This window comes from Enhydra lutris, unplaced genomic scaffold (assembly GCF_002288905.1).
Source record: "Enhydra lutris kenyoni isolate GAN:26980312 unplaced genomic scaffold, ASM228890v2 scaffoldscaffold14, whole genome shotgun sequence".
In the NCBI taxonomy this organism is placed as follows: Eukaryota; Metazoa; Chordata; class Mammalia; order Carnivora; family Mustelidae; genus Enhydra; species Enhydra lutris.
In genome coordinates, this window is record NW_019154098.1 from 19,517,215 (window position 1) to 19,543,870 (window position 26,656).

General features: G+C 44.8%; 1 protein-coding gene across 1 annotated transcript in view; it reads left to right on the forward strand.

Moving 5' to 3' along the window:
* Nucleotides 1-868: 868 nt before the first annotated feature.
* The window catches only part of LOC111146652 (syntrophin beta 1), a 227,023-nt gene continuing 201,235 nt past the window's right edge, over nt 869-26,656 (forward strand). Inside the window, exon 1 of the mRNA XM_022502291.1 lies at nt 869-1,430. Coding sequence (XP_022357999.1) covers nt 869-1,430 — 562 coding nt within the window. The remainder of the gene's footprint in view (nt 1,431-26,656) is intronic.

Below are 26,656 nucleotides of genomic sequence, written 5' to 3' on the forward strand. Positions count from 1 at the left end.
GGGTTATGCTGACGCTTCACGCTGAGTTCTCAGGACAGCCTTCCCTCTAGACTCTCAGAGAACCCGGGGCCTCGGTCTGAGTCTACCTGGCAGTCCTCCCGCGAAGCAGAGACAGGTAAGAACTCAGCAGGAGAAGCCAAGCCTCGGGTGGAGGAAGTCAGCCTGAGGAGAGGAATGTAGATAGAGTTGGGGGGTTAGGACTGAGGGACAATCCAGCGGGGAGGTGGGGGGAGTGAAAGGGAAGGGGTCGGGGCATCGAGGGAGGGGACCCAGGCAGGAGGGGCGGTCCCAGCAAGGGAGCGGTGTGGGCGCCGGTGGAGAAGGAAGGCTCGAGAGGAGAGGGCCGTGCTGGGGAGGGCAGCGGGCGCGAGGAAGCCGTCCCTGCCGCGCCGTGGGCTCCCGGGAGCGCGGCGGCGGGGGTCTGAGCCGGCGAGCGGCGAGGAAGCGGGAGCGCCGGGGCTGCGGCGGCTGGAACAGGTGAGTAGCCGCCGGGCCGGGGGCCCCGCCCCTCCCCGCGGGCGTGCCTCCTCCTCCCCGCCCTCCCCGCGCCGAGCTGCGGCGCGGCTCCCCTCGGTTTGGGCTTTTGCAACTGGCGCCTGGCTTGCTTTTTTTTTTTTTTCTCCCCTCCCCTGAGTCTGTCTGTCCTTCTTTTAGGTCGCTCCACCCCTCAGGCGAGGGGGAACGGGCCGGGCTGTGGCTGCCAACTCGCGCCGAGCGCGCGTGCGAACTCCCGGAGCGGCGTCCCGCGCCCGGCCTCCTCCCTGCGGGGCGCGCGCTCCCCGCTCCCCGGGCCCGCGGCCTCCCCCGCAGCCCTTCCCCACTTTTCCCCCCTTTGGCAATCACATGGCATTTTAAGAATGCCGGAAAGATGGCGGTAGCGGCGGCGGCGGCGGCGGCGGCGGCGGCGGCGGGGCCGAGCGGCGGGGGAGGCGGCCGGGCGCAGCGGAGCGGGCTGCTGGAAGTTTTGGTGCGGGATCGCTGGCACAAAGTTCTGGTGAACTTGAGCGAGGACGCCCTGGTTCTGAGCTGCGAGGAGGGCGCCGCGGCGTACAACGGCATCGGCACCGCCACCAATGGCTCGTTCTGCAGGGGCGCCGGCGGCGCGCAGCCCCCGGACTCGCCCGCCGGGGTCCGCACCGCCTTCACCGACCTGCCAGAGCAGGTGCCCGAGTCCATCTCCAACCAGAAGCGCGGCGTGAAGGTGCTGAAGCAGGAGCTGGGCGGGCTGGGCATCAGCATCAAGGGGGGCAAGGAGAACAAGATGCCCATCCTCATCAGCAAGATCTTCAAGGGGCTGGCGGCGGACCAGACCCAAGCCCTGTACGTGGGCGACGCCATCCTGTCCGTGAACGGGGCCGATCTGCGGGACGCCACCCACGACGAGGCGGTGCAGGCGCTCAAGCGCGCGGGCAAGGAGGTGCTGCTGGAAGGTAAGGGGTTAACGCCGCGCGGGCGGCGCACACACCCCATCACCCTCCCACCGCACCCTCAGGCTCACCCAGGTGCCGGCACCACCCGGGGGCCCTGCGTGGGGGGGGGTGCGGTGGCGGGGAGTTGGGACAACTTTAACCCACCTGGGGGGCAACTTGTCCCTACCCTAGAGTCGCTGCGGGCTTGGATCCCGCAGTGGTGTGTACAGAGGCTCGGCGAGCAGGGTTTCTTGAGCTACGTGGCAGGCGCAGGGTCAGATGCTTAGGGCACCGTTCGTCATTTTTACCCGCGGATAATCCGAGGGTAGCGTACGGACGGGAAAGTGGCACTGGAGAGGAAGGGCAGCGGTCCGCGCTGCGGTGAGGGCTCCCTGAATAACCTCAACTCTCTTAGTTTTCCGCGTGGGCACCATGTTCTCAGAAGCCTGGGCAATCCATTTAAAAAGGTTCAGTCCTAAAGAAGTCAGAGAGAAGTGGCCCTGTTTGAACGCTAAAAGCCCATCATCCTTCTGGACTTTCCTCCTCACGGATTGGAACCCGGGGTTATGCTGGCGAGTTGTGCCCTGAGCTGGGAAGTATTTTGCAGCTTTACGCAGAAGTTCCCTTTCGGTGCCAGGTGTTTGGCCGGTCAGTCTGGATTCCAGGCCGCTCTGGGTGGAGGGTTGCTGAGGCAGTTTTTCTGCCTGCCTTTTCCCGGGATTTTTCCCTAGTGGGGTGGAAACAGTTTCGCATTTGTAAACAGTTTCCCCTGAGTGTGAGGCTCCTAAGAATGGACTTTCTTGAGATCCTGTGTGCATAGCCTCCTAATTTTTCAAGTGGAGAGAACAAGTAGCCCTGGTTTTGTACCTTTTGCGGTTATGTGCAGAAAGGCAGTAAGGTATTAAGTGGATAATCACCCTCGTTTCCCACCTCATCTGTATTTCTTACTTGGTATCTGCCTCCCTGGCCCATAACTTAATTTTACAAACCTCGGTCAGTACAAATATCATGTAATTATTTTTGTCTATTTATTCAGCTTCCCCTCACTGTAGGTGGAGATGTCTGGGGTCTTTTATTTAGTTACGGTTCATTTCCCCTGAGTTGATTTGCGTCCTGAGTGAACAAATCAATGAACCCATAGACATGGAAACAAGAGTGTTTCAACTCAGATCTTGTAAACTGATGGTTGATTTAAATCCTAAATTAAGGACTTAGGTCAATTTCCTGCTTACCAGATGTGGTGCTGGTGTGTGAAACTGAGAAAGTTCAAAGTTGGGAAACCAGCTTTGTTCCATGTGACAGCTGATGCAACACATGGTGTCTACCTCCTGCTGGGAATACAGAGGGCACCCCCCCAAACACACACACACCTTTATTTATCTAGAGGATTTGTGATGTCTTCATATTTAATTGCTACCCTGGATCCAGAAACTGGAAGGCTATTTGCTTTGGCTTGATGATTAACATGAGTAAACAGAAAAAAAGTTTTCGTGACTTAAGTGTGTTGGTTTGTGTGACGAGGGGCAGGTGGGATCTGGGGCAAGTGTAGTTTGGAGTATAAACTGCTGGGCCACCTGCTTAGCTCGCAGTGTTTACTATAAACTATCAGGGGACCAGGAGACAAAAAACAGGTCAGTTCTGTTTCAAGGCACTGCCCTTCATTATGTTTTTTTTCCCCTTGGTTTCAATTTAATGAATAATGACTTAGCAAAGAGATAAAAAATACCTCTCAAAAAGAGGAAGGTAAGGTGATTCCCTGCAGTTGAAAATAAAGAAAAAGAATCAGTTATGTGACTTTACAGATGCAGCAACTGAAGAGTGAGTGTTGTAAAACCCTCTAATGTGACATTCTTGCGACACGTCATGCTGTGTTGCAGACAGGACCTCTGGGGGAAGGCCTGTGAGCCTCCTAGACATGAACCACCTGGGCTTGGGGCAGCAGTCTTATCCCTTATCCCCAGCCTGTGTTTTCAGAGATCGACTGCAATCTAGAGAAGCAAATAGAGACCCCCCTTGAAACAGTGTCTCTTGTTCTGAGTTCCAGTGTTGGTTCTAAATGCAGTAGGAGAGATTATATACCATGAAAGCCAGTATCACACATCTCTTTTGTAGCTTAATACATGGATTCTCAACTGAAGGGGCATATCAGAACCACCGGAAGGGCTTTTTAAAATCACATACCTTCTTGCCTGTATTCTGAAGTGCAATCTCAATGGCTGAATTTCTACACAGGAGTGGCTTTGTAGATGTAATCAGCTGGGACGGGAGGCTTAGGGAGATGTTTTAAAGATATGTTTATATGGAAAATGCAGTTTTTTAACTTAGACTGGTCTTGTTTTGTTTTGTTTTGTTGTTGTTGTTGTGGAGCGGATTTGGTGGGGTTTTTTTTTTTTTGTTTTTTTTTTTTTGTTTGTTTGTTTGTTTGAGCCAGCCGGCCAATACACACCCCCATTCCATGACATGCGCCCTCTAGTGGAGAATCAACACCACTGCTAATGGAACACCCTGAAAAGAAAAGCTGAACAGCAAGTTTCAAAGCCTGCCTTCTAGTTACAGTCTGTCACAGAGTTATCTTAACCTCGTTGAGCCTCAGTGTCTCCTGAAAAATGGGAGTAAGAAAACTCGGCTGGACATTCCTGCTTTACAGGGCTGCTCTATGGAAGAGAATCTGAGAGTAAAAGAAAAAAAAAAAAAAAGAACATGCATCAAATGGCTGCTATGATTAGTTATAATTACATGAAACGAAGCTGAAATTGTCCCTCCCAAGGGATAGTCCATTCCTCATACTGTGCTAGGGTTTATAGTTCTTATTTTTAGTATACTTTTTATTATTATTATTATTATTATTATGTAACTGTAATGTTAGGAGACCATTTCTCTGTGGGAAGGGAATCATGGCAACAGCTAACATTTCTTGAGCATTTTTATGTGCCAGGCTTTACTTGCATTTGTTCCTTACACTTTTTGTAACTCTGTGAGGCCAGTACTGTTGTTCCTTTTACTGGTGAGGAAACAAGATCATGGACAGTGGGTTATTTGCTTAAAGTAACACAGGGAGGAGGCTTCCAGATCTATCAGACTTCAAAGCTCATCCTTGTAACTTCCGGGTGAAATTGATACTCCGAGCTTCTCCTACAACTATGTACTTAACTCAGTTGAAGCTTCTTCAGTTCTTGGGCTCAGGATGTTCTTCCCCACTTCTCAGATATGCTGAAATGCTCGAGACAGCCTTGAGCAGGAGAAGCAATTGTGTGGGCTACGCAAAAGGGAGGGACATGGAAGAGGACTGAGTCTAAAAACCTTAAGGCACTGAGTGCCTGGCTCTCCAAAGGCAGCTGCTGCCACAATGGGGCTATTTTGCAAAGAGGCAGGGTCTCTGTCATTTGAACACCTGGCCTGTAAGGAGATTACATTGTAATTCAAGCTGAAAATAAAGTGTAAATATACTGTGCTAGTGAAGTCAGTGTTTAACCAGATAGTCATCAAAGTTAAGACCAGACGTCTTCATGTTATGAACTCATTCCCCAGTTGCGGGAGTAGGGGCGGGGATCCTGCATTCAGCCGTGGTGATATGGAACCCCATACCATCAGGGGACAACGGGGTACACAGATACGGAGTGAATGGCCCCCTGTGGAGTGGAGCTGGGCACAGCTGCATAAATGTCCTGGTAGTTCTGAGTCAGGGGTGGTGGGATGAGGTTTTTTTGCCCTTAGATTGATAGCGAAATAGTAATTTGGAATCTGTCAACATTTTTGTAACTGAAACTACAATAAAGTTAGTTTCTCCATAACTTTGTCCAGATTGGAGAGTGCAGAATGTTCTGGAAGACTCATACTGGGGTAGGGAAGGTGGGAGTGGGTGGTAAAGAGAATCTTATCTGGGTCCAGACGGTACCCTAGGGAGCTGGACCAGAAGAAGTAGAAATTCAAAGGAGAAGGTCAGAGACTCTTGTTGACAGGAACCCTGTCCATCAAAGCTCCTCCCCCAGCACTGCTCCCAGGAATGCCTGGCTGCTGAGATCATCTAAAATGTCACTTGCACAGTGAGTTCCTTTAGCGGTAGAAGTAGGGATGGCAGGGCAGGGAGATGGGGCGCAAGGCAGAGGCAGTGGTTTGGTTGACATGAAATCTCAGGATTGGACAAGAACTTGTATTTTATAGGATCTTAGTTTACTTAAGATACAGGATCTTTTTTTCAAAGATTGTACTTATTTCTTGAGAGAGAGAGCATGAACTGGAGGAGGGAGAGGAAGAAGCAGGCTTCCAGGTGAGCAGGGATCCCCCAACCTGGGGCTCGATCCCAGGATTCAGAGCAGATTTCAGACGCTTAACGAACTGAGTCACCCCAGCGCCCCTGGGATGTACGGATTATTAAAGAATATCCAAAAACTGTGGAATTTAGAGTCTTGAAACTCGGGTGCTTACATTTTAACTAGCAGTTACTCTTTTCACAAAATGCTTTTTCTTGTTGGGCCTTGATTTTCTTCATTGGGAAGCTAGGGAGCTAAGTTAAGCCATTGCTAAAACTTATTTCACTTTACATCCTATAAATTCAGACCCAACACCCCTTTTTTTTTTCCCCCAAAGATTTTATTTATTTATTTGACAGTGAGAAAGAGAGGGAGAGAGAGAGAGCACAAGCAGAGGGAGTGGCAGGCGGGGGAGAAGGAGAAGCAGGCTCCCCACTCAGACGTGGGGCTTGATCCCAGGACTCTGGGATCATGACCTGAGCCGAAGGCAGAGGCTTTAACCCATGGAGCCACCCAGGCACCCCGACCCTCCACTCTCTTGATGAGCCAGTATTCTATAAGAACGCTAATTCTGGGGGCGCCTGCGTCAGTTAGTTAGCGTTCACTTCTTGGTTTTCAGCTCAGGTTGTGATCTCAGGGTCATGACCTTGAGCCCTGTGTCAGGCTTTGTGCTCAGCAAGGAGCCTGCTTGAGATTCTCTCTCCCTCTGCCCCTCCTGCTCGTGCATGCATGCGCACTCTCTTTCTCTCTCTCAAATAAATAAATAGATCTTTAAGAAAAAGAATGCTGATTCGGCTTTGCCCCTCTATATAGTAGTCCCCCTTATACAGGGTTTTGCTTTTCCACGGTTTCAGTTTCCCGAGGTTCACCACAGCCTGGAAAGCCGACAATCCCCACTCTGAGAAATTCTCAGAAGGTTCACCGTAGCCTAATGCTCTGTCACAGTGCCTACGTCACTCCCCCACCCCCCCGCCCCGCCCTGGCTTCACCTCCTCACCTAGGCCTCTTATCATCTGCCCTCATCATGGGAAGGGCCAGTACAGGACAGTAAGATATTTTGAGAGACAGAAAGGCCTCAGTCACAGAACTTTTATGACAGTATGTTGTTATAATTATGCTATTTTATTGGTTATTTTCGGTGCTAACTAACTTATTATTACTGCCTATTTCATAAATTAAACCTTACTATAGGTATGTTTGTATAGGAAAAAACTGTAGTATATGTAGGGGTCAGTAGTACTGTCTGTGGTTTTAGGCAGGCATCCCCTGGGGGTCTCGGACAGTATCCTCTGCAGGACCCTGTGGTGCCTACCGTTTTGCAGACTCTTTACATATTTAATAAAAGCTAACATTTATATATTCCTTGCATCACACGAGATGCTTTTCTAAACGCTTTACGTGGACTAAATCATTGCATTCTCACAGCCACCAAAACTATTTCCAGGTGAGAAGACTGAGGCACAGATCATCAAAGTCACTTGCCAAAAAAACACAGAGAATAAGTTCCAATGCTGAGATTCAAACAAAGACTTACCGCTTTGAAGCCTCACGAGCAACCTTATGCGAGAAGCAGGTTAGGGACGCATATCCTTGGTTTGTTGATTAGAGTGAAGCTCCAAGAGGTCCCATGGTTTGTCCAATTCAGGTCTTCTGCTTTCTTGTCTACTGTATTTGTTTTCTATTGCTGCTCTAACAAATTACCCAAAACCTTAGTAAATTAGAACACAAATTTATGGGGTGCCTGGGTGGCTCAGAGGGTTAAAGCCTCTACTTTCGGCTCAGGTCGTGATCCCAGGGTCTTGGGATCGAGCCCTGCATCAGGCTCTCTGCTCGGCAGGGAGCCTTCTTCCTCCTCTCTCTCTGCCTGCCTCTCTGCCTGCTTGTGATCTCTCTCTGTCAAATAAATAAATAAAATCTTTAAAAAAAAAAAAAGAACACAAATTTATTATTTTACAGTTTTTTAAAGTCAGAAGTCTGATGCAGATCTCACTGAGCTAACTTCAAGGTGTCCATAGTGCTGTATTCCTTTCTAGAGCCCCTAAGAGAGAATCTGTCCCCTTGCTTTTTCCACAAGCTTCTAGAGACCACTCAGATGCTTTGGCTCATGACTCCCTTACATTTTTAAGCCTGTGTTGGCAACTTGAGTCTTTCCCACATCAAAACACTCCAACCAGCGTGCCTGGGTGGCTCAGTCAGTTAAACATCTGCCTTCAGCTCAGGTCACGATCTCTAGGTCCTGGGATCGAGTCCCACATTGGGGCTTCCTGCCCAGCAGGGAGTCTGCTTCTCTCTCTCTCTCTCTCTACCCCCTGCCCCTCCCCACCACTTGTTCTCTCTCTCTCTCAAATATATAAATAAAATCTTAAAAAAAAAAACCACTTCAAACTTTATTCTGCCTTCTTCTTGCATTTTTAAGGACTTGTTTGTGATTACTTCAGTCATACATAGATAGTCCAGGATAATTTCCCTTCTTAAAATATATTTTAGGGTGCCTGGGTGGCTCGGTGGGTTAATCCTCTGCCTTCAGCTCAGGTCATGATCTCAGGATCCTGGGACTGAGTCACGCATCGGGTGCTCTGCTCAGCAGGGGGCCTGCTTCCTCCCCATGGCTCTATGCCTGCCTCTCTGCCTACTTGTGATCGCTCTCTGTCAAATAAATAAATAAAATCTTAAAAAAATATATATTTTAAACTATAACTTACCTGATTAGCAACCTTAATTCACTTTGCAGCCCTCCTTCCTCTTTGCCAGGCAAGATAACCTATAGATGGGATCTGGTGACTAGGAGGTGTGCAGCTTGGGGGTGGCAGAAGGGGGCATTTTTCTGCATAATACATCTGGTTTGCTGAAATGGTAATGGTACAGAGTTCCCAGGCAGCTCTTCAGGAATGTCCTCCGTCACGGTAGACAGTCCTGTCACGTGGCAGAGGAGTTCCTCATTCATTCATTCATTCATTCATTTGCCTAACCGGTAACTTACTGAGTGTCCTCTATGTGCCATATACCACTAGAGCTTGCCCATGACAGACAATATCACAGTGACCAACGCAGATAAGCCCCATACAGGCAGCTACAGGATGGAGTGGAAAGTGCTACATCACAGGCATTATGGGATGCAGTGGGAGCCTCAGAAGGGCATCCGGCCCATTCTTGGACAGGACTGTGGAAGGCAAAGGTCTCAAGGCAGCCCGACAAAGAGCTTGGCTCTCAGCTGTAGCTCCGTGTGGGTAGAGGTGGGGGGAGTGTGGCCTTCTGGCCCTGCTAAAGGGCAAGAATGGAAAAAAAGACCGGAGAACTGAGCAGGAACCGCGGCTTCTAGGCCTTGTTACAGAGTTAGATTTCCTTCTCAGGGTGAAGTGTGCGAGGCAGGGAAATGTCATGCTGAGTTTCACATTTCAAGAAGTGCAAGGTAGACGAGGCTCTCTTGAGGTGACCCAGCCTCACGGGCCCAGCCAGCAGCCCTGGGTTCAGACGCTCGACCCTGGCTTGCGCTTAGGAAGGAGCCCCCTCTGCCACGGGGCTTAGGTTTGTAAAAGTGGCTTCCCGCACATTGTGATTTTGTCACCAGGTCAACCCTCTGTGGATGATTGGGCTGGGGGAATGACCCCCCTTTTTTGTAGAGGAGGAAAATGGAAGTCAGAGATGAGGTGACTGGTCTAAGGTTACCTTGTAAATGGGGGAGCTGGACATCGGATTCTCTCACACCCGCCAGGCTCTAACTACTGCACGAGACATCATGTCAAGATGTTGTACAGTGGACGAAAGGAAGTCTGACAGGTGTAAGGCATGGCCTCTGATTTTGGGGAGTTGACAGTTACTGAGGAGGTGGGGCATTTGAGGCTGATGGTGAATTTCTTGAGATTCATCATAGAAAGGGTGTGATTTTTTTACCCCAGCCTGTGTGGCATAGTACGCGGCAATGTGTTAGGCTGATTGTAAAATGTCTTGGGAAGGAAAACAATAGAAGGACAGAAGGGGGGAAGAAGGGAAAGAGAGTCAGTGGGGGAGTAAGGGAGGGAGAAGGGGAAGGAATGACAGCAAGGAAGGAAGGAAGGAAGGGAGGAGGGAAAGTACTTTGGGGACCTGGTGACCTTTTCTGATGACTCCCATCCTCCAGCACTCGTGCCGTTGGACTGTGGTAAGGATCCACTTTTAGCATCGATAATGAAAATTCTATCCAGGGCTGTAGCGAAGAATACAGAAGCCACTTTATAGCCTGGGAAGCACTTACTTAACATAGACCGGTCTTGAAAGGCAAAAGAGGAGCCAGACATGATTTTTAAAAGTTATTGGACAATGTAATTATCCTTTTAATGTTGTACTTATAACCACCTTTCCTCTGCCCCCCTGTGGCTCAGGGACCTACAAGTCTGAATATGTAAGAACACTTTCCACCTAGGGAGATGAAAACTGTCTGCTTAGGTATTTTAATTCTTTTTTTTTTTTAAAGCTGATGTATCAGCCTGAAAATTCAGACCATATTCCTTATGTGAAGCGGATCAGGACTGTCCTTCAGTTTCATGTTTCTGCCGTGGAGGGAAATGCTTTTCACGTTCCGTGGTGCGTTGTAGCACTCACCCCATGGAGTGTGTTTTAAAAATAACTCACTGCACACAGCTCCACATTTGTGAAAGACATCTAGCCGAAGCTACCAGTGGTCTGTTTGGTGAAGGGAAATTATTCTCCGGCAGCTAGTGGCCTACTAAGAATTCTATTGCAAATGATGCATTTCAAAGCAGTTAATGTTAAAGAAAGGCCAGAATTTCCCCTGCATTTATACCAAATGTTTTATATACCAGACCTCATTACCCACTTCACTGGCTTTGATCTATAGTAATCGCTTGCCTTTAGCTCCGGCCTGCAGAGTGCGACTCCAGAGAAAATATGTAACACCACGAAGTAGTGTCCTAACAGATCCATGCAGATGAGGCCCGCTCCCAAAGTGGGACAGACAAGATGGGAAAGTTCACGCTCATTAGAGATTATTAAGGAAATTAAGATGATGACCCATCCCATGGCTCAGTGCTTTTTAAAACTACTTCCCCTTCCTGTGATTGGAAGCGTCGTTTGTAGCTCATTGATAAATGTGGGAAGCTCCATCTCAGATTTGATGACCGGTTGCTGAGTGTTACCATAGTTGATAGACCCTGTTCTTGGGCCTGCTCTTGGTTCTTTTCCTTGCAGTTTCCTTCTCACGGCAGTATAATGCTGTGGTTTAGAGGATGGGCCTTGGATTTGCTCATACTGGGCTTACATCCTTTTTTTTTTTTTTTTTTTAAAGTTTTTTTTTTTTTTTTTAATTTATTTGACAGAGATCACAAGTAGGCAGAGAGGCAGGCAAAGAGAGAGGAAGAGGAAGGGAAGCAGGCTCTCTGCTGAGCAGAGAGCCCGATGCGGGGCTCGATCCCAGGACCCTGAGATCATGACCTGAGCCGAAGGCAGCGGCCCAACCCACTGAGCCACCCAGGCGCCCCAAACTGGGCTTACATTCTTGTTCTGCTTCTTGCCTAGCTGTATGAGCTTGAGTGAGTGACCTACTTACAATTTCTTAATCAGTAGGTTCATTGTCAGGAGGAGAGCAATTATGGATGGAAAGTGGTTAGCTCATTGCCTGGAACATAGTAAGCACTAAATATTTACTAATTAAAATATGTCATGTCGCGTGCTTAGCTAAGTACGGTTTGCAGATAGAGGATCCAAGCATAGACAGGAAATGAGGGGGTCAAGCATACGTGATAGAACGTCTTTTAGGGGACACAAAGGAGAGTTTGGGATTTGCCATGTTTGGGAACCAAAGGATGCGACTGATGGCCTGGGAGAGTTGTTTTGCCTTGTAAAGGTGAATTAGGATCCCACAAGGGTCTATTTCATTGATAATGTTTAGCAGCATCAGATGTTCTCCATCAGCCAAATCACGGTGTAGGCTGCGGTGGTTTCTGGTGGACAAATGCGAACTTTGTCTTAAAATGCTGATGATCTGCAGGAATGTGCAGAAAAGTGTTTTGTAAAGGGAAAGTGGGCAAGTACAGATTTAACCTACACAGCAAAATTCAGAATTCTTTGAAAAATTGTCTAGGACTTATAGGAATGTGGAGATCTCATTAGCCCAAGAAAACCCAAATATTTCTTTTGTTAAAATGTGAAAAGTGAAATATTTTTTCACATTTTTTATATTTTGTTAAAATGTGAAATATTTACATAACTGTTCCTAAGCCAGCATTATACTTTGGTTTTTTATTTTTTTATTTAATACTGTATTTCATGGAATCCAAGAGACATCCCAGTGGAACACAGATCACTGTTCATGTGCCCTTGAAAAAGAAAAGATAATGTTTAAGATGGGCGTGTCTTAATAGGATACCTGCTTAGAATTACCATGTCAGGGGCTATCCCTTCAATACAGGGATAAGTGAAAAATAAATCCATCCCACAGAAAGGGACAACAAAGGAACTCACACATCTCAGGCTGGGTTTTGGTAGAAGGAAGGAAAAATATTATCTACTGAGGTTTTGAATTGCAAGTGGGTTCTAATAAATATTGAGGTCTGAATGTACCGTGTCAGTGTAAGTTAAAAAAAAAATACGTAGACAGATCATGTAAAGTGGTTTCAGATGAATGATTGGAGTAGTTGTAAATTCTCTCTGCAAGAACTCAGCTTCCATCTGTGCCTCCAGCAGTGTTAAGGCACATTCCTCAAATCAGAAATGATAAAATCTGAAAAAAAAGAAAGGACGGTTGGATTGATGACATATGGTGTATAATAATTACACAACTAGTTATTAAAATAATTTTTCTTGTAGTGTTTGAAAGGTGGCGCCTTGTCAGTAGATTGAAGTAAAAATCTGCAGGGGGATGAGATGAAATTCCTCTTCTGAAATCGAATGTTCCAGAGGGAGACAGGTGTGGAGTAATAAATCACATTTATATAAATTACAACTATTTCTATAATAATAATTTATAAGTTATGTAAATACTGTAGCGGAATTTAGGGAGTATCAGAAGCTACTAAGGATACCTGGTGTGCAAAGGAATGGCTTACAGAAGAGGTGACTTGTACAGTGGGGTTACATAAGCAAAGTGAAGCTTAAAATATAGGTAATTACTTGGCTATTTGGGACCCTGCATTTCAGATACTTTCATCTGAAAGCTTTTTATCTGCAGTAAAAATCAAGCTTAATGATTTTTCTTTTTTGCTTGCAGTATCCACAGACTATCCTCTGTTCTTTACTTCATGTTTAGAATTTGTCTAAATCAAGATAATGTAATGCTGTATAATATATATAATATAATATAAATATCATATAGCATTCCTTTGCCCACCCTTGCCCAATACCTTGTCTATTGTCCCCCAGAATGTTAGAATACATGTTTTACTTAATAATTTAGTAATTATTATTAAAATATATATTCTAATAGCACTGTAGGCACATAATATTTGGAATATTAGAATATATTTCTAATTCTAAATATACATATATAAATGTATATTCTAATATTCCAAATATAATATGCCTATGTCCTGCTACTTCATTTCTCAATGTCAGCCATTATTGACTATATCATTCTATTTTTATAAAATTGTCATCATGGCAACATTGTTCCATTTTCCAGCCACGGGATAGTTTTGATCAAGTTTCTTGCAGCTTCTAACAGTTTCTCTTTTTTTCCCGTTTGCTTCATTTTCATATACCTAATCCCCCCCCCCAAAAGCAGTACTAGATTTATCAAATTTCTAAGAATAACTCTTCTTCAAACACTCTTACATGGCAAATCACACCCCCATTCTGTTGATTTTCCTGCTCTGTCAACAGACTGCTTCTCCCTTGGTCTGGTGCGTGGCCATCTTCCTCAGGCTGTCCTGAGCTTTCTCCTCCATTTCCGTGGAGCCTCTGTCCCCTTCACTTGTGGTTTACTCCCTAGTTTTTGCTGGAGCACATTCACCAGTAGCTTCCTGAGAAAGAATGTGTGGGAGGTAAATAGGTGAAAATATCTTTAATCTGTTCTCTCACTGGACTTACACTCTGGGCGTGAAAAGTCTGAATGACTATTTTCCCTCAGCAATTTTCAGAGTTTCTGTGAGATGTCTTTCTGCAGTGAAATGTCTCATTCTCTTTCTTTTACGTTTGGCCTCCTTTTTCTTGCTGGAAATTTTAAATTCTTCTTATCACTGATATTCTGAGTTGCATCTAGTGATTGGCCTTGGTGTGGGGTTTTCGTTCATCAATTTTCTAAGCCCTGGACGGGCACAGATGAGCTAAAACTATGGTTCCCAAACCGTGTGCCTATATGGCATAGGGTGCCCCAGTGAACTCACAAAGGGGCCATGGAATATTTTGAAATTTGGGGGAAAACAGCAACATCTTTTGGACACTGGGAAAATCATTAACTGGAGACTCAATAGGAGATTGCTACATTCCTTTTATGATGTCAGTATCTTTGCAAAACTGGTTTTTTGCAGTTGCCGTGATTTCAAAACAAACAAAAACAAGTGCCACACAAAATAAAAAGTAGTGTGGAATAGGAAATGAGGGTGGCAGCATCCGGTAGGATTCCAGCATTTGGGGAGTTGTATAATGCCCAGCAGGTGCTACGTTTTTAGGACACGAAGATGTAGTACATTGTTTGGATTTAACTACTTAAAAAAACTGAATTGGAAAGTATCTCTTCGGGCCCCGGGGTGTCATAAAAAAGGTAACTGTGACATTAAAGGTGCCATTTAATGAGTAGACTGGGACCTGTGGTCTGAATACTCTTACACTTCATTTCTGGAACATTTTCTTATTTTATTTCTTTGACAGTTCTCCTCCTCCCTCTTCTTTGCTCTCTGTGCATGGAAATTCTTTTGGTTGGTGTTGGACCCTCTGTATTGATACTGTGCTGAAAAATAATGATTTTTGTTGCTGTCTTCTTGCTGTTTCTCCAATTGTCCTTTTCTGTTTATTTTTGTTCTTTTTCATGGAGAATCACTAGATTTTTATCTGCAACTCTTGTATTGATTTTTTTTTAACATTTCATCTGTCATATCACTGAGTTCCAGGAACATTTTCTTATTCTCATTGCTCATTTTTTTAATAGCACCCTCTTGTTTTGTGGATGCCACGTCTCTGCTGATCTCTCTGAACATCTTAATAGTTTTTTGAAGATTTTTTTCCCACCAGTATTGACTCGGATGTCTCCAAGTTCCTTTCCCTCTGCTTTGCTTTTCAGTGTGTTATGTATGCATAATCTAATAGTTTCATCTATTTTGAGATTTGCTCCATTTTTGTATTCCCCTAGAGGCAGGAACTGACTTGAGGATCTCAGGGTAAGATGTTTACTTGGGATACGATCCCAGGAAGCACTGGTGGTAGAGTGGGGACAGGAGATAATAAAGGGAATGAGCCCATCAAGGGGGGCCCCACAGTGGGGCCACTTGGTCACTCTGGAGCTTAGCATAGTTCCCTCTGAGGTGGGACGAAACAGGTAAAACTTACCCACTCTCCACTCATCCTTTTGTTAAGGGCTATTGCTGGGGGCATACCTCTCTGGTGCTTCTGTTGCGCATCCCCCTGAGGTCACGAGTACTCCCCGGCCCAGAAGATGCTCCCAGGCCGAGAATTGCAGTTACTCCCTGCCAGCAGCCTCCCAGATGTGGACCAGACTGCAGAGGAGATACATGCGAACGGGCTCCAGCTGGACCACGTGGCCTAATTTAAAAGTGTTCAGAGGAAACCTAGTGGAAGATGGACTGCGCTCAGATGCGGACAGACTTCCATCCCAAATCTCTCATAAAGGCTGGTCCGGGCACAATCAAGATGCCGTATACTGCCCTGGGAAACTTTGCGAAGCAGAGCTTTGGCTACCTGTGCCTGCCTTTTAATTTCTTTTAATGTGTGGTCAATAGAGAGTTTTGCCTTTCCTATTAGTTGCTTACAGTTCCTGTAAGTCGATGATGCACAAGTTAGATTAATTGAGTCGAAGGGGAGTGTAGTGTTTCTCAGCTTTGGGCCTGTTGACCTTTTTAGATAAGGACTGGCCGTGAGCAAAGTGGACCAACTAGCTGTGTGACCTTGGCAACAGCCTTACCTGCCTAGAACTCCATTTTCTCATGGATCACAGTGGGATGACAATAGTACTTTCTTTATAGGACTGATGTGGGAACACAGAACTCAGTACACAAAGAGTTCAAAGTGTGTTGACTGTCTTTAAGGTATGTTTGTCTGTTTGTCTTTCCCCACTAGACTGTGTGATTCTAAGAGAAGGGATCAATCAGGTCTTTTCTGTCTTAGAACCTTGGAGAACCGGGGCGCCTGGGTGGCTCAGTGGGTTAAGCCGCTGCCTTCGGCTCAGGTCATGATCTCAGGGTCCTGGGATCGAGTCCCGCATCGGGCTCTCTGCTCGGCAGGGAGCCTGCTTCCCTTCCTCTCTCTCTGCCTGCCTCTCTGCCTACTTGTGATCTCTGTCAAATAAATAAAATCTTTAAAAAAAAAAAAAAAAAAAGAACCTTGGAGAACCGAAGAGAATTGGCCCAATTATGGCAATTATGTTGGTCATTAGCCATGGCCCTAACATGGCAGGATTTGGGGAAAAGCAAGAAACAGCTTTGGCTGGTGAAACTTGCTGACTATAAAATAACATACATGGTATTGGGTCCGTAGCTGCTCAAGAGTGTCTTCAGGCCATAGGCCTTTATTATTTTAATTCGCAGTTGAAAGAGGGCCTAAGGTAACAAAGGTGATCCTTCCCCTTAAAACTTGGGAAATAGGGGCGCCCCGGTGGCTCAGTTGGTTAAGCAGCTGCCTTCATCTCGGGTCATGATTCCCGGGTCCTGGGATCGAGCCCCGCATCGGGCTCCCTGCTCAGCAGAGAGCCTGCTTCTCTCTCTCCCCCTCTCCCTGCCGCTCTGTTTACTTGTGCTCTCTCTCTAGCTCTCTGTCAAATAAACAAATAAAATATTAAAAAAAAAAACTTGGAAAATAGAATTTTGTAATGGATTTACTAATTTTCAAATATTTTAAAAACTTAATTTTTTATATGGGCACATTTTATTTTGAGTTATAACTCATATCAGAATCACTGTTTCTCGTTTTGCCAGAAAATGTACTCTCCACCAGTTTGTCTCAATAATAATGAAGTAACAGGAGACCTTGTATTCCTGGTATGGTATGTGTATCAATCTATATCTGTCAGGGAAAAATAATCAATATAATTTTGTAACTGCTCCAAGAACTCACTTAAGTTGTGTGTTCTTTGAAAAGACTCGGGGCCCCTGGGTTGCTCAGTGGGTTGGAGCCTCTGCCTTCGGCTCTGGTCATGATCTCAGGGTCCTGGGATCGAGCCCCGCATCGGGCTCTCTGCTCAGTGGGGAGCCTTCTTCCTCCTCTCTTTCTCAACCTGCCTCTCTGCCTACTTGTGATCTCTCTGTGTCAAATAAGTAAATAAAATCTTTTAAAAAAAAATTAAAAAATAAAAAGCCCATAAAGCCTGGAAGAATGATCTGAAAGAAGAAACCTTTTTTTTTTTTTTTAAGATTTTATTTATTTATGAAAGAGAGAGCAAGCGAGCGTGAACCTGGGAGTGGCAGGCAGAAGGGGAGGGAGAAGCAGACTCTCCGCAGAGCAGGGAGCCTGACACTCCATCCCAGGACCTGGAGATCATGACCTGGACGAAGGCAGACGCTTAACCGACTGTGCTACCAAGGCACCCCAAGAAGAAACTATTTAAAGAAGGAATATCAGACACTGATTTGTAAAATTCCGTTCTCAGCTAGTTTATTTTTTTAGATGTGTTCATATATGTCTATTTGTGTGCATGTAATGTAAAACATGCATGCAAAATACACTTTGGGACGATCAGAAGGTTCCCTGATACTGTTGTAGTGACAGAATGTCCAGCAGGAAACATATAGAACAGTTTTGCCAGGGGTGTGTTACAGACAGTGTTATCCGTAGAGTGAGGGAGGGATCCTGAAAGTGGGGACGGTGGGGAAGGATTCTGCAGAACTAGGGCAGGGCCTGAACTGGACCCGGAAGAAGTCATTCTTGTCTACCACTGCCTGCTTCCAGGCTGTGTGAAGACAGTATCCTTGCCACGCCAGCAGCTTTCCTCTGTCCACTTACCAGCCCCTTCCCACCGGTGTGTGATGGACAGATTCTTGTGGCAGGACTCAGGCTCTGGGAACCTCCCACTTCCCATACCCTGCCTGTTCGTTTTTGTGTACAGATGTGTTTTGTTGGGTTTTGGCTTCCCTCTCCAGTCTTTCTGACACTTTTACAGATTTACCCCCTTCATAGGTTGCCTGTGTTCCTTCCAAATTCATACACTGAAGTGCATCCCCCTCATACCTCCGAACGTGGCGTCTGGAAATAGGGGCAGTGCAGATATGGTTGGTCAAGATGGAGTCACGCTGGAACAGGGTGAGCCCCCAGAAGACTCCTGTCCTTAGAAAGAGGGAAGTTTGGACACAGACATCACACACAGATAATACCATAGGAACCTGAAGGCAGAGACTGCGGTCAGGCGTCTAAAGCCAAGAAACTCTAAAGGTTGCCAGAAAACCGTCAGAAGTTGGAGGCGGCCTGGAACAGACTCACTGTCACAGGAGGAACCAACCCTGCCAACACTTTGACTTCAGAGCTGGGAGAGATCGCTTCTGTGCTGGAGGCCGCCCAGTTGGTGGCACTTTGTTAAAGCAGCCCTAGGGAGGGGGAACAAAAATTACTCCTCCCATGGGAGGCTTTGGAATACAGTTCATAAAAATTTGGCAGGGAGTTTAGGGAGTGAGCAAACAGTAATTGAGACCTAGCACAATTTTTTCTCTTTGTCAAATGTCTAATGAGACCATCTGTCTTTTACTAAGTGTTCAGAGATTTCTCTCTAGGTGTGTGAGTCAGTGCTGAAAGGGCTAGGTGCTGGCAAAGGTTGTTCGAGGTTGCTGCGAGACATCCATATGGCACTACTGAATTTTGCTCTCATGCATGTTAGCTTTGCCATGGTACTGTTACTTTGGAGCAATTTCTCTATTTTTTGTGTGAGCCAGAACTTGAGATCCGTGCTTCTGAGATCATTACTCTAGTTCCCAAAGTCTTCATATGCAGGGTTCCTTGGTGAAACACAGTTATTGGATACAGAGCGTTTTTCCAAGTATAAACATGTCCCAAATATTGCATGGGACATACATAGGCTCAAAAACATTTGTTGGTTACCTGCAGGTCCAATTTGACCGGGCATCCTATGTTTCCACATGCTAGAACTGGCCTCCTTATTTACATGGCTTTCAAAATCGTGGACTTGCAGCCAACCAGTGACAAAACCGTGAGTCAGCAGAGAGATACTGATGGGTGGGTGGATCACTGAAAATGGTTTTGTAAAGATGAAAGTAAACCAAGGAGCTGCTCAGAAGGTGTGGCTGTGACCTTTCTCAGGCCCTTCTCAGAAGAAAAGAGCAGCAGAATGAGGGTGTGGTTCCTTCTCCAAAGGCTGTGCCTCATCCCCAATTTTAGAAGGACCAGAGTGGAAGCAGCCCCTAAGAAATGAGGCCAAAGGGCAAGGAATAAGATGGCCATAAATCCAGAATCAGCATGGACTGAATTACTCATAAAAACTAATATTATTACCAGCATGATGTGAAGTAGTTATCATCTGAGAATTGAAGAGTGGGTGTCTTGATGTTGTAGCTACAAAACTAACTGTTAATAAAAACTAATTGTTATTAACAACCACCCCTTTTATTTTTACCCTGCTTTCTTTCTGGTACCTCAAAGTACATGTTTATATACATATCTATATGTGTGTGTATATGCATATATATATATGTGCATATACACACACACATATGCTATACTGTATGTTGTTTATTGGTTTCTTGTGTGTCTCCCCTGTTCACAGCTATATTCCCAGTGCTCAGAGGATTGCATGGAACTCACTGCCACACTCAGTAAATACCAATTGAATGGACGAACCAACCAATAGCTTTCTTTAACCCACGGCTTTGCAGAGGACCTCCAGTTGGTTTTAAAAAAGGGGTTTACCCTTTGAGCTTTCTATGGGAAGGCCTGAGAAGTTTCTTCCACTGTGAATTAACTTGGGCTGGTGGGGGGGTGGGTCTGAGAGCTATGGGGAGAGTTTAGACAGAGCAAGATCCCCTTGTCCAAAATTTCCAGCATTCCATTGGAAGTCAGTGAGTTGTATCCGGCTTTGGGACATTGTATGGTCTAAAGGACTTCTTGAAGCCTCTCTAGCTTCTTACTAATTGGTGGTGAAGTTGCCCTTCTTTCATACTAAATCCACCAGCTGTTGGCTCATTCTTGCAGTTTGATTCACAAAGGGAAAAGGAGACACATGGGAAGAAGATTTCATTTCCTGGATCTTATTGTCAAAACTAAACCCAGCTGCAGGATTTTTTTCTTTCTACATCTTAAAAAGTTTTTTTTTTTTTAATCATGCTTGACCTGTATTAAAAATAAGTTGAGGGATATATTATCAACCGAGAAGGACACTGTAAGCTAGTCACAGTTACAAAAGTTCTTCGAGGGGCGCCTTGGTGGCTCAGTCTGTTAAGGGTCTGCCTTCAGGTCAGGTCTTCATCTCCGGGTCCTGGGATTGAGTTCCCCCCTTCTTCCCTGCTCAGCGGGGAGCCTGCTTCTCCTTCTGCCCTTCCCCCTGCTCCTGCTCTTTCCCTCTCTCTCTCTCTCAAATGAATACATGAAATCTATTTTTTTTTAAAGATTTTATTTATTTATCTGACAGACAGAGATCACAAGTAGAGAGGCAGGCAGAGAGAGAGAGGGAAGCAGGCTCCCCGCCGAGCAGAGAGCCCAATGCGGGACTCGATCCCAGGCCCCCGAGATCATGACCCGAGCCGAAGGCAGCGGCCCAACCCACTGAGCCACCCAGGCGCCCAATGAAATCTATTTTAAAACGAAAAAGTTCTTTCATGTGCTTCCGATCCCATGTATGTATGAAGATGACAAAACAACTCCAGTTTTTTTTCGTTGTTCTTCTTTGGCAGCGGCATTAAAATTCAGATGAAATCTTGGATTGTTAAGGTGTTCTAGAATCTTGTAAACAGGATTTTTTTTTAAATCGCCTTAGAGAAATCGGTATTTTGACTACCTAAAACAGTGTAGGGTTTGAAGTTAAATAGCTGGTTTGCACAAAAACTTGGACCCTGATTGCCCAAATCTTTATAATTCTAGTTGTCAGAGGCCTAGGATTAGGGGGGCAAAAATTTTTAAAAAGGAAGTTTGTGACTCGGATAGATTGTGTGCTGATAGATTACATTTGGGGACAGCGTTTCTTCACAGACAGCCTGTGTCCTCCCTCTCAGACCCCAGCCTGCCTTATCTTTTTAGCAGCACAATTAGAAGTGGTTGCTGCAATTGCTGTGGAAAAATCCACCAGGAGGTTATCATATTTAATGTTTCAGAAAACTTCCTTTGGAAGGCGATAACAGTATTTCTTAATCACGGTGCCGTTGGGCAAGCACAGGTGTGTTGCATACCGTTAAATCACTCTGTCCTTAGGACATAGTGTTGTTCTTTGAAAGTATTTGGCTCTCCTTCCACCTTTTTCCTCCAACCCCCTCTTTATGCCAAAGAAAGCGCATTTCCCAGACTTACTCTCCACACCCAGCAAGGTATTCGTTTAGAAACCCTGAGGGATTTTTTTTTTTTTTTAAACTCCTTCCCCCCCAGTTGCATCTCCAAGCTCAAACGATGCATGTTTCTTACTGGGTTTGGGTCCACACATATTGACTGAGGATCTCCAGTGTTCCAAGCATTATAGCAGATTACAGAGATAGAAGCTTATTAACAAAGCAACTCCCCCTGCCCCCCCCAGGTGCTTCTGATCACTGGGCCAGGAGCCCCAAAGAGAGGCCATGTTCTTCTCTCTGCTTCCATTGGAGTTTGCCTTGCACTGAATCGGGAGAACCACAGTATGAGAGATAGTTCAATTCTAGTAATGAAAAAGGTGGGTTGGAATTGTATTTCAATCCATTTTGGTTACGTTCAAGGTATGAGTCATAAAAGGCAAGTGATGGGAAAGCAGAGGGCTTCTCTTTACGAACCAGTTCAGAAACATTTTGTAATACCAGCTGCTTTTTCATTGTAACTGCAACATAAAATCCAAATCTTTGGTCTGCCATCTGAACCTACTACAGTTTTAGCGTCAACCTACTTTTCTAACTTTCCAGGTAAAGGCAATGCTTTAGCTAAATTCTTCTACCCTTACCTCTTGAAAACCCTGTGCCATATAGGACCTCAGTACTTGGCTAGCCACGGGCAATTAGTAAGTGTTCGGAGGATGAATGAATGAATATGGATGTAGGTGTCTCCTGGGCCATGCTGTTTTTTCACATCATTTCACATTTTGTGCGGAGAGTATTGCAATTCCAAATTCCTGACAGAGAGGGACTCTGTTTGGTGTGACCTGGGTCAGGGAGCTCTCCTTTGCCCAGAGAGCTGTGTCCAGGAAAGGGCACATGGCCAGGAGCTCACTTAGCCGGGGTTCTAAGCACATTCTCTGGGAAGGGTGTCATGAGTATGACTGGCTACACCTCCAAAGAGCTTAAGGGGCAGAGTTCATTGAGAGATCTTAGGGGTTCAAGTATAGAGAAGGGACAATAGGGAACAAGGAGTTTGCTGGTTTTTCTTCTTTGCCTCTGAAGGTGGACAGAAGTCAAAGAAATGATGCAGAACTGGAAAGAGTTACAAAGGAAGTGGTATTTTCAAGGGAATGCCAGGCTTCCGTCAGGGCAAGTAGAAGGAGGAGGAGGAAGTATCTGAAAAAAGATTTAAGATAAGGAGAAAGAATTTTTTTTTTCTTTTTAAGATTTTATTTATTTATTTCACAGAAGAGAGAGAGATCACAAGTAGGCAGAGAGACAGGCAGAGAAAGAGGGGGAAGAAGGCTCCCCACTGAGCACAGAGCCCAATGCAGGGCTCTATCCCAGGACCTGAGATCATGACCTGAGCCAAAGGCAGAGGCTTAACTTAACCACTGAGCCACCCAGGTGCCCAAGGAGAAAGAATTTTTTATGACAAAGCATAATTCATTTTATTTTATGCTTTCATTATAAGTATTGACATATATTTTGCTCATTATCTCATTTTTGATTACATAGGTGTTTAGTGAGTATTCAGGGCCAAGTCTAATGTCTAATATTGCTTTTATTTTAAACAGTGCCTTCCAATTCTAAACAGTAATATTACAAATTTGAAGAAAGTGACCCCCTTTTAGGTTAGGATTTGTCAATAATTGTTGAGTGACTCAGTGAAAAGTGAGTGAATGAATGAATGAGTTAGCAAAAACAAACGAAGAGTGCAGAGTAGGTGTATTTGGAAAATTATCAGCTTTATAATTTACTCTAATGAGAAATATTTCCTACTCTGAGTTTTCTGCCAGCACTTGTTTTCAAAATTAACCTGAAGAGTTCTCCCAAGTTAGATAGGTTTGCAAAAGCTCTTTAAGCTAATAAACAGTTGCTTATTTTAGGAGAACTATTGATTAGACAGACTGAATAAAAGGAAATTTTTCCCCTTTTAAGTTTTCTGTGATGTGCCCTTGCTGCAAAGACCTGTAGTTAGAAGATTTGACTAGGAATCAAAAGGAAACCTGTTGTCTTTGTTTTTCTTTCTGGGCGAAAAGCAAAAGGTAAATATCATGGTCAAATGAAAAAGTAAATTGGATTTTAAATTTTTATGTGTGTCTCCCCAGGTTAAGGCGCTCCGACTTCATTCCGCTGTATGGTTATAATTGACAAGACCCCCTAAAATGTGACATATCCACCTGAGGGTTGACTCTTCTAATGTAGTAATAGGATGAATGCTTTTACATTGTTGGGCAATGACTTCACTGGATAACAGCTGTTACATTTATAACATTTGGTGTGTGTGGATAAACATATGCGTATTTATTTATAATTTAAATTATTATTACTTCCTTTGATCCCAAAGCATCCTAGAGTATACAGTCACTTAGAGGCCATAATATTATGGTTAGCAGTCTCTATTTTATTTAGTGGAGATTCAAAACTAGATAATGTAAAATGAGTTTCTAACCAGTAAATTTTGTTTTCCAATTGAATTTAACTTTTAATGGGCTATATTCCTAGAAGAAAAAAATCTTTAGAAAACTCTGTAAATGTTTGGGAAAAGGCTTCAAGGATTTGGTTTTCTCCTAGTGTTATGGGTTGAATTAAGTCCCCTCCTCCCCACCAATTCATATGTTGAAGTCCTAACCCTCCCACCTCCCTGTACCTCAGAAGAGGAACTTATTTGAAAACTGAATTGTTGCAGAAGTAATTAGTTAAGAGGTCATACTGGAGTAGGGTGAGCCCATAATAATTACAAAATTCTTATAAGAAGGGAAATTTGGACAGGCAGCCAGCCACAGAAAGAAGACCATGTGAAGGGTTGCAGGGAGAAGTTGGGTGTCTCCCAGCCATTGGGAGAGCCTTAGAACACAGCCCTCAAAGGGAGCCACTTCCCACACCTTGATTTTGGACTTCTGGTCTCTAGGACTGGGAGACTATAAATTTCTGTTGCTTTAGCCACCCAGTTTGTGATACTTCAATAGAGCAGCTATAGCAGATTGGTAGACTTTGGCTGCTTAGAGGTGATCATACGGGGTATCAGTGTTCCTCCTTCCCCCATATGCTGACTTTTTGGAAACCAATTCCATATCCCAGCCTCTGGTACTTTCCTTCTTCTCAATATTATTTTATTTATTTATTTAAGATTTTATTTATTTATTTGAGCAAGAGAGAGCACGAGTCGGGGGAGGGAGATGGGAAAGGGAGAAGCAGACTCCCCACTGAGCAGAATGCAGGGCTCAATCCCAGGACCTTGAGATCATGACCTGAGCCAAAGGCATATGCTTAACCAACTGAGCCACCCAGGCGCCCCTTCTCTGTAACATTTATGATGTCTAATAAGGCTGAGCTGTGATAGAGTAATTGTCCAGGAAGACCTGTAGTATAGCCTAAAAACTTCCCAAATAAGAATAAATCCATTTCCTGTTTTGGGAAATTCATCCAAAGGGGCAACTTGGAAGTCTGTGGATAAAATACAGACCTACTAGAGTGGCTGGATTCTTGCTTTGGCTCTACTGTTTGTGGCCTTAGGTAGTGTATTTAACTTACCTGGATCTCAGTCTTTCTATTAAAGACTGTTTATTAAAATAAAAGAAAATCTCTATCTTTCCGCTTTGTGGTTGCAAATCCAAAAATCTATATCGCGCAGGATGAAGTAAGCATACATGCAATAGTAACATTTCACTGCTTTTTCTCGCTTTCGTACTATCCAAATAAAAATGCCACTGGTTAAAAAAATTGCAAAGTACAGAATGTCTTATAATGAAAAGCACAGCCTCCTGCCCCAGCCTTCCCCACCCTACCCAGCAACCAGCCCACTTCCCAGAGGAAACCACTTTTAACAGTTTCCATATTTAGCTCTTTTACTGGTTACCACCCTAACTTTAATGATATGCTTATGCTACATTTCCTTGATGATCAGCTCTAGACATTACCTCTTCACTCCCCCAGCACTTACTAGTTTTAAAGTGAAGAATCACTGATTCAGCAGACATTCCTGATAGCCTGTAGATCATCGGGCCTCTTTAGGGCTCTTATTCTCTATGGATCTAATTTGAGAAAAGAGCTTAAGCGTCAGTCAAAGGAAACCCAGGGATGAGATGATCTCCACAGGGCATAACACAAGACGACAAGAGTTTGGTTTAATTACTCAAGCTCAAACTGGGCCTGACTTGTTATGTTTTTGCTCTTTTATATTTTTCTGTCTGCATATATTTATTTTAAATGAAATAAAATAAGGCACAAACTGAACTTGGAACATCCTGTGTTACTTTTATAAAAGGAAAAATATCTATCCTAAAGCTTGGAAAAATAGAGAGATGTTTAACAGAGATAAGATGCTTTTTCATCAGATTTAAGTGCTGACCAGACTGCTGTGAAATTGTCAGCTGATGTTCTTGGGGGCACTAGCCTGATTTGGTTTGTACCTTACCCTTTCTAGAAAACTGCAGTTGGTTATCCAAAGACAGGGAGCTGAAGAAACCATGACTGTTTCTTGGAAACACAGCATTTCTGTAGTTCAGATTTTTCTGGAAATGCTGTTAAGCAAATGACTTTGACTTATAATTTAGAAAATGCCTTGGTCATCCATGAGGACAAGTCAGATACACTTGACAGGGTTTCTCCTGTTCACCATTTGGGGTTCCTTTGAGCCCAGTCAGATTTCTAGCCCTTGATCACATTGGGTGTCTCACCAGCACTGGTGTTCGTGGGGTCTTGGACTCAACTATTACAATTACTATAGCCACAGATCAGTATTCAGGCATAGCTGGCAAAGATGTTAAAGGATGTGTCTGCAAATGAGACAAACAAACTTTGTGGTGGGGTGGTGGTGAAAGGAGTGTAGAAAGGCTTGTGTTTCAGTGCTGTTTGCCACTTACCAGCCCTCTTCCTGCAATCTCTCTCTTGCCTCGTTAACTTCACACTAGCAGCCTTTCCCAGTTCTCCTATTCTGCTGCTTATTTCTTTTCCCAAGGTCTTCATCCTCCGTAGGTCTCTAATGGGCTTTGGTAAGATTCTGTCTGTTTCTGCTTCTTTTCTACTCATTGTTTCACCTGTCCTTCTCTGGACACAACATTCAAATCCCTTTCTCTAGCAACTGCCTCTGTCCTGAACTTCACGAAGGCCCACTGGACATTCTTGCGTGAGTAACCCGGAAGTTTCTCAAACATGGTATGCCCCCAGCTCGTCTTTCACTTTCCTGCTCAAACTTACCTCCTCCAAGGCCCTTCAAGTGAGTAACAGACTCACACTTTTCCCACTGATCCAAATCAGGAAACTGAGGCTCGGGCGCTCTCTACCTGCCCATCTCTCGGAGCTCTGTTCATTGCCCCCAGACAATGTGCAAATCCTTACACTTGCCTCTGTGCCCACTGCCCTTGCCCTGGTCGGGTCTTACCATCCTGTTTCTCCACTATGGCAG